The sequence below is a fragment of the Heloderma suspectum genome, chromosome 2, assembly GCF_057233095.1.
Source record: "Heloderma suspectum isolate Gila_16-S chromosome 2, 16-S_ref, whole genome shotgun sequence".
In the NCBI taxonomy this organism is placed as follows: Eukaryota; Metazoa; Chordata; class Lepidosauria; order Squamata; family Helodermatidae; genus Heloderma; species Heloderma suspectum.
The window spans coordinates 206,526,687-206,534,439 of NC_139459.1; the positions used below are offsets into that span (position 1 = coordinate 206,526,687).

Below are 7,753 nucleotides of genomic sequence, written 5' to 3' on the forward strand. Positions count from 1 at the left end.
AAGAGGCAAATGTGCTCCGTGCCAGCAGGCAAAGAAGTCGGAGCCCGCAAGGCCAGGCCGGCTGGCTTCTGAATGATTGACCGCTCCAGCCAACACTCCTGCAGCCGAGCCTTCTTAGCCAGCGGCTTCCGCCTGGGCTTGCAACGGGCAGGCGTGTGCCACCATGGGCTTCGCAGCCCTCCGTCCCACCCCCACGCGGGTCCCCAAGTCAAGAAGCCTGGCGCCCAGCCGTGGAAGTGGAGCGCCGGGGGTGGCGCCAGGCGGAGGCTCCTCTCGCCTCTCGCTCACACGCCTCCCCTGCCGCGCCGCAGCTCTCCCGCCTTTTACCGCACCGCCCGTCGTTTCCTGCCTCCTCGCCGTCTCCACCCTGCCTGCCTCCGCCCGCCCCACCTTTTCCCTCCCCAGCCCTTTTCCAGCCGCCGCCGCCCTCCTCCGCGCGCGGTTCTTCTCCTGTCGCCGCGCCGTTTTCTCCCACCACGCCGCCCTTCCCTTCCGGCCCTCGACTGCCGCCCCACACAGTCCCTGTCCGCTCGGCGAGCCCTCGGCGGTGCCGGGGGGAAGCCGCGGCCCCCAGCTCCCCGCCGGGCAGCAACTTCGCCTCCGGCCCGCTGGTCAGGGCTGAGCGTCGACCACGACGCGCTGCTGCTGCCGTGGCTCGGCTTACCCACCTTCGCTCCTAAGGAGCCAGCCTAGGCAGGCGGAAGGGCCGAGCTGCACCGCCCGCCTGCCCCTCGGGCGGGGCGTCTTCGTCTCTGCTCTAAGCAGCAGGGCCTAAGCCGGCGGCGGCGGCGAGAGACAGAGACGAGCTCCCGCCAGGGAGCCGCTGCCGCCGTCCCCGCCGCTTCCGCTGTGTCTTGTCCTCCGAGGAGAGCGAGCGTCGTCTCTCGCCAGGAGCCAGTTTCCCTCCCCGCTGCTCAGGCAGAGCAAGTCGTCCCCCTCCCTCCCCTCGACCAGCCACTCCGGCGAAATAAAAATAAAAAGCGACGCGCGTGGGCCTTACAGAGAAAATAGACGTTCTTCCACAATCACGGGAGCCGAAGAAGCGCGCTGCCCTCTACAAGGCCGGGTGGAATAAGAATTTCAACAGGCTCTTCGCACGGGCGCTAATACATAACAAGCGATAAACATGTTCAGCCCACCCGCACCATCCTGGCCACAGCGCGTCAGAATTTTCTGCACCACAGAAAGTTACAGGATAGGTGTGCGTTAAAAGAATAACCACCCCTACTTGTTCTAAAGTTATGAATAATCGGAATTGATGAACGTACATAGGAGGACACCGCTTCTGCAAAGTGTTTAATGCCAAATGAAGCTGTATATAGAAACAGCACAGCCCTCTGCATGTCTACTCAGAAGGAAGCCCCACTGAGTTCAATGGGCTTTACTACCAGGTAAGTGGGTATAGGATTGCAGCCTTAATAGGGCATATCTGGCTGTCATGCCGTCCAGTCTGAGCTTATGCACCTTTAGAGGCAAATCTCTGGTGCTTACTCATATGCAAGGCGCGCATCAAGGAAGGCATGGTCGGGCACCTGCTGAGGACCCACAGTCCAGCAGGGACCCACTAACAAGAGCTTCCTAGACTTGCTCCTCCACTTGGTGATTGCAACCTGCTTGTTCACGGTGGTGGCAAGAAGGAGGAGCAGTAGATGCCACTTCCTGCTTGTTCACTGGGTGTCTGCCTGTCATGCAAGCAAATGATAATGATGATGAAAAAGCAAAGAGCAATGGCAGCTGGTGACTGGCAGTGGGAATGTAGACTCACTGAGGGAAGGGGCCCATTGAGGGTGCCTTTTCCAAGGGCCCACAAAAACCTGGATTCTGTTGTTTTAAATCTGTTGTTGTTGTTGTTCAGTCGTGTCCGACTCTTTGTGACCCCATGGACCATAGCACGCCAGGCCTTCCTGTCCTGCGCTCTCTCCCGGCATGTGCTCAAGTCCATATTCATTGCATCGGTGATGCTATCTAGCCATCTCATCCTCTGCCGTCCCCTTCTCCTTTTGCCTTCAGTCTTTCCCAGCATCAGGGTCTTTTCCAGAGAGTTTTCTCTTCGCATTAGGTGGCCAAAATATTTGCGCTTCAGCTTCAGTATCTATCCTTCCAATGAGCACTCAGGGTTGATTTCCTTTAGTATGGACTGATTTGACTCCTTGCAGTCCAGGGGACTCATAAGAGTCTTCTTCAGCACCACAGTTCGAAAGCATCAATTCTTCGGCACACAGCCTTCCTTATAGTCCAGCTCTCACAGCCATACGTTACTACTGGGAAAACCATAGCTTTGATTAGACGGACCTTTGTCGGCAAGGTGATGTCTCTGCTTCTTACTGTGCTGTCTAGGTTGGCCATAGCTTTCCTCCCAAGGAGCAAGCGTCTTTTAATTTCATGGCTACAGTCACCGTCTGTGGTGATCTTGGAGCCCAACAAAGTAAAATCTGTCACTGCTTCCATTTCTTCCCCTTCTATATGCCAGGAAGTGATGGGGCCAGATGCCATGATCTTAGTTTTTTTAATGTTGAGTTTCAAACCAGCTTTTGCACTCTCCTCTTTCACCCTCAACAAGAGGCTCTTGAGATCCTCTTCGCTTTCTGCCATTAGGGTGGTATCGTCTGCATATCGGAGGCTGTTGATAATTCTCCCGGCAATCTTAATTCCGACCTCTGATTCATCCAACCCGGCATTTCTCATGATGTACTCTGCATATAAGTTAAATAAGCTCACCTCCACTGTGTATTCATAAGGGATATGATTTAGGTCACACCTGAACGGTTTAGCGGTTTTCCCTATGTTCTTCAATTTAAGCCGAAATTTTGCAACAAGAAGCTCATGATCTGAGCTACAGTCAGCTCCAGGTCTTGTTTTTACTGACTGTATAGAGCTTCTCCATCTTTGGCTGCAAAGGACATAATCAATCTGATTTCGATATTGACCATCTGGTGATGTCCATGTGTAGAGTTGGCTCTTGTGCTGTTGGAAAAGAGTGTTTGCTATGATCAGCGTGTTCTCTTGACAGAACTCTATCAGCCTTTGTCCTGCTTCATTTTGTACACCAAGGCCATGCCTGCCTGTTATCCCAGTGATTTCTTGACTTCCTACTTTAGCATTCCAATCCCCTATGATGAAGAGGACATCTTTTTTTGGTGTTAGTTCTAGAAGGTGTTGTAGGTCTTCATAGAACCGATCAACCTCAGCTTCTTCAGCCTCAGTGGTTGGGGCATAGACTTGAATTACTGTGATGTTGAATGGTTTGCCTTGGATTCGTACTAAGATCATTCTATCGTTTTTAAGATTGTACCCCAGTACTGCTTTTCCCACCCTTTTGTTAACTATGAGTGCTACTCCATTTCTTCTAAGGGATTCTTGCCCACAATAGTAGATATGATGGTCACCTGAATTAAATTCGCCCATGCCTGTCCATTTTAATTCGCTGATTCCCAAGATGTCGATGTTCAATCTTGCCATCTCATGTTTGACCACCTCCAACTTACCTTGATTCATTGATATGACATTCCAGGTTCCTAAACAATATTGTTCTTTACAGCATCGGATTTTCTTTTCACCACCAGACACATCCACAGCTGAGTGTCCTTTCGGCTTTGGCCCAGCCGCTTCACTCTTTCTGGCGCTACTTGGAAATACCCTCTGCTCTTCCCCAGTAGCATATTGGACACCTTCCGACCTGAGGGGCTCATCTTCCGGTGTCATCTCTTTTAGCCTTGTGTTACGTTCCATGGGGTTTTCTTGGCAAGAATACTGGAGTGGGTTGCCATTTCCTTCTCCAGTTATTTCTGTTATTGTATTTTAAATCTCTGCAATGCTGCTAGGTTTTATTTTAGTTTTATACTGTATTTTTAAACTTTTAAATCTTATATTGTATGTTACGTTGCATTTTGTGGTTTTCATTGTTGTGAGCTTCCCAGAGAGCTTCAGCTATTAGGCGATATAAAAATGTAATAAATAAATAGTTATAACCAACCTGTGACCAGCAAGACTGAACTGGTCCCTTCTCTGAAATGTGCCGCCGCATTCTGTGCACAAGCCTTTTTGTCTTCTCTTTAGGTGTGAATCTGAGCTCTTCTCTTTCATTTCACACAAGTACACAAGCAAAGCACCAAAGAATACATAACCTCAGGCAAGGCAAGAGGCGCAATTTGCTGCTAATTCAAGACAATTTGGGCTGAAGATAGGATTTTTTGACTGTAGAAGAAGCTTGTTAATTCCAGAGTCTGGGGAAGCGCTAATGGATGGTGGTCCCCGTTAATTTCTGTTATGTGATAAAAACAGTTTGCCATCTGATGTTTAGTTAAACAAGAGCATCTTGATTAGAAATCATGTTTAATTTTTGAATTTATTTTGATGTTGTAGCAGCTAAAACAAAGCAAACAGACTGGATGGATTTACATTGTTAGCATATCTGTCATTCCAAAATGCAATAAGTAAAGCTCAACTTACATAGCTCTCTTAACCATGCAGTATGTTTTGTCATGTATTTTTGAATTTGGGATATTGTGTTGTTGTTGTTCAGTCATTAAGTCGTGTCCGACTCTTCGTGACCCCATGGACCATAGCACACCAGGCCTTACCACTAAACCATTCAGGTATGACCTAAATCATATGCCTTATGAATATACAGTAGAGGTGAGGAATAGATTTCAGGGATTAGACCTGATAGACAGAGTGCCTGAGGAACTATGGATGGAGGTCCGTAACATTGTTCAGGAGGCAGCAACGAAATCCATCCCAAAGAAAAAGAAATGCAAGAAAGCAAAGTGGCTGTCTGATGAGGCTTTACAAGTAGCTGAGGAAAGAAGGGAAGTGAAAAGCAAGGGAGAAAGGGGAAGATATATCCAACTCAATGCAGAGTCCCAGAGAATAGCAAGGAGAGACAAGAAGGCCTTCTTAAATGAACAATGCAAAGAAATCGAGGACAACAACAGAATGGGAAAGACTAGAGATCTCTTCAAGAAAATTGGAGATCTCAAGGGAACGTTTTGTGCAAAGACGGGCATGATAAAGGACCAAGAAGGCAGGGACCTAACAGAAGCAGATGAGATTAAGAAGAGGTGGCAAGAATACACAGAAGAACTATACAGGAAAGATCTGAATGTCCCTGATAGCCATGATAGTGCGGTCACTGAACTTGAGCCAGACATCCTAGAGAGTGAAGTCAAGTGGGCCTTAGGAGGCATTACTAACAACAAAGCTAGCGGAGATGACAGTATTCCACCTGAGCTATTTAAAATCCTAAAAGATGATGCTGTTAAAGTGCTGCACTCAATACGCCAACACATTTGTAACACTCAACATTGGCCACAGGACTGGAAAAGGTCAGTTTACATTCCAATTCCAAAGAAGGGCAATGCCAAAGAATGTTCAAACTACCGTACAGTTGCGCTCATTTCACATGCCAGCAAGGTGATGCTCAAAATCCTACAAGCTTCAGCACCATGTGAACCGAGAACTACCAGAAGTACAAGCGGGGTTTCGACAAGGCAGAGGAACTAGAGATCAAATCGCCAACATTCACTGGATCATGGAGAAAGCAAGAGAATTCCAGAAAAGCATCTATTTCTGCTTCATTGACTATGCTAAAGCCTTTGATTGTGTGGATCACAACAAACTGTGGCAAATTCTTAAAGAGATGGGAGTACCAGACCACCTTACCTGTCTCCTGAGAAACCTGTACGAGGGACAAGAAGCAACAGTAAGAACCGGACATGGAACAACCGATTGGCTCAAAATTGGGAAAGGAGTATGACAAGGCTGCATATTGTCGCCCTGCTTATTTAACTTATATGCAGAGCACATCATGAGAAACGCCGGGTTGGATGAATCACAGCTCGGAATTAAGATTGCTGGGAGAATTATCAACAACCTCAGATACGCAGACGATACCACCCTAATGGCAGAAAGCGAAGAGGATCTAAAGAGCCTCTTGTTGAGGGTGAAAGAGGAGAGTGCAAAAGCTGGTTTGAAATTCAACGTTAAAAAAACTAAGATCATGGCATCTGGCCCCATCACTCCCTAGCATATAGAAGGGGAAGAAATGGAAGCAGTGACAGATTTTACTTGCTTGGGCTCCAAGATTACCACAGATGGTGACTGTAGCCATGAAATTAAAAGACGCTGGCTCCTTGGAAGGAAAGCTATGGCCAACCTAGACAGCACAGTAAGAAGCAGAGACATCACCTTGCCAACAAAGGTCTGCATAATCAAAACTATGGTTTTCCCAGTAGCAACGTATGGCTGTGAGAGCTGGACTATAAGGAAGGCTGAGCGCCAAAGAATCAATACTTTCGAACTGTGGTGCTGGAGAAGACTCTTACGAGTCCCCTGGACTGCAAGGAGGTCAAATCAGTCCATACTAAAGGAAATCAACCCTGAGTGCTCATTAGAAGGACAGATATTGAAGGTGAAGCTCAAATATATTGGCCACCTAATGCGAAGAGAAAAGTCACTGGAAAAGACCCTGATGCTGGGAAAGATTGAAGGCAAAAGGAGAAGGGGATGGCTGAGGATGAGATGGCTAGATAGCATCACCGATGCAATGAATATGAACTTGAGCACACTCGGGGAGAGAGCGGAGGACAGGAAGGCCTGGCGTGCTATGGTCCACGGGGTCACGAAGAGTCGGACACGACTTAACGACTGAACAACAACAACAAAATTATTGCTCTTCCAATTACTAGTAACTGACATTTGAATGTTGTAGTTTGTTCTATAACATTCCATAATTGGTGTCATCCAAGACTGCTGTAAACAATCAAGCAGGACCAGGACTGGCCCTAGGATAAATAGCACCCTGGGTGAGGAATGCCTTTGGTGCCCCACACTCCCGCAGAGTCAGTTTTGCAAGGCCATCAAGAGGATTTATGGAGCCTGGTGCAGGTGTGATGTCCATCAGAACGACATGGCTCAAAAACTTGATCTCCAAGCCCCTGAGCTACAGTTTTCATATGCCAAAGTTCAAAAAGCCACATTCTCAGCAGAGGCAGTGCACCATGCAACACACAGCAGAGCAATTACAGGTTTTACTTATAATATTTTTTGTTTTGTAGCAGTTCCTGTCTTTTGGTATGCGTTCTTTATTTTAGAATATCCATTATTTTTATCTTTAAAAAGTAATAAAGTTATAAATAAAAAGGTATCTAGTTGACCTTTTACACTTTTGGCTTTATTTTATTATTATTTTATAGTACTTATAGTGTTTACAGTATTTGAAGTGCTAAGGGCTTGGTAATGTTGCCTCAAAGTAAAGCTTGTTCCACTGATTTTTGCCTGGTGCAAATGACATCAAAGTGGAAATTAAAAAAGAAAATACTTAAAAGCGAATTGAAGGAAGATCATTTCTTTAGTTAGTACCTAAACAACTTGTAGAACCTTAAAAGAAAGGTTACAGACATTTGTTTTCTGCCACCCTACCTCAGTGCAGCCAGTTCATTAAAAAAAACACTGCCCTGAGCTCAGCTCAGCACCCCCTCAGCTCAGCTTGGTGCCCAGGTGACCACCCAGTTCACCCATCCCTAAGGCCGGCCTTAAGCAGGACAGATAACAGGGTCCATCGGTATGATGCATCCTGTAGTTTCCTTTATTGGTTTTCATATTTCTAGCCACTGTCCAGTATCAAAAGTAGGGATGGACAAAAAGTCCCTTACCTGGTCCCGCAGCTTGCTTCGCGGTGGGGGGAGGCGCTCCGTTTCTCCCCCCGAAATTCTTGGCGGGTGGGGAGGCACCCCGTCCCTCTCCGCCGAAATTC

The 7,753-nt window shown here is 47.4% G+C and overlaps 2 protein-coding genes across 9 annotated transcripts in view; one reads left to right on the forward strand and one right to left on the reverse strand.

Annotated features, from left to right (window-relative positions):
* LOC146353871 (cholesterol transporter ABCA5-like) overlaps positions 1-1,160 on the reverse strand; it is an 84,399-nt gene extending 83,239 nt beyond the window's left edge. For 5 of the 8 annotated variants that reach the window (XR_014788196.1, XM_084837529.1, XM_084837532.1 and 2 more), the window contains exon 1: positions 669-959. The gene's annotated coding sequence lies outside the window, so the exon portion shown is untranslated. Of the gene's footprint in view, positions 1-668; positions 960-1,000 lie in introns of those variants that run through there. The other 3 variants (XM_084837530.1, XM_084837534.1, XM_084837536.1) reach the window with 3 other exon arrangements.
* On the forward strand, positions 660-5,813 carry LOC146353872 (uncharacterized). Its single transcript, XM_084837539.1, has 2 exons — positions 660-1,391; positions 4,057-5,813. The coding sequence occupies exon 2, from the start codon at positions 4,465-4,467 to the stop codon at positions 5,500-5,502; it is 1,038 nt and encodes a 345-aa protein (XP_084693665.1). The 5' UTR covers positions 660-1,391; positions 4,057-4,464; the 3' UTR covers positions 5,503-5,813.
* The last annotated feature ends 1,940 nt before the right edge of the window (positions 5,814-7,753 follow it).

What these genes read in the sequence shown, in the direction of transcription:
- LOC146353872 (XM_084837539.1), top strand. Translation starts at nt 4,465, where the DNA reads ATGCAGTATGTTTTGTCATGTATTTTTGAATTTGGGATATTGTGTTGT.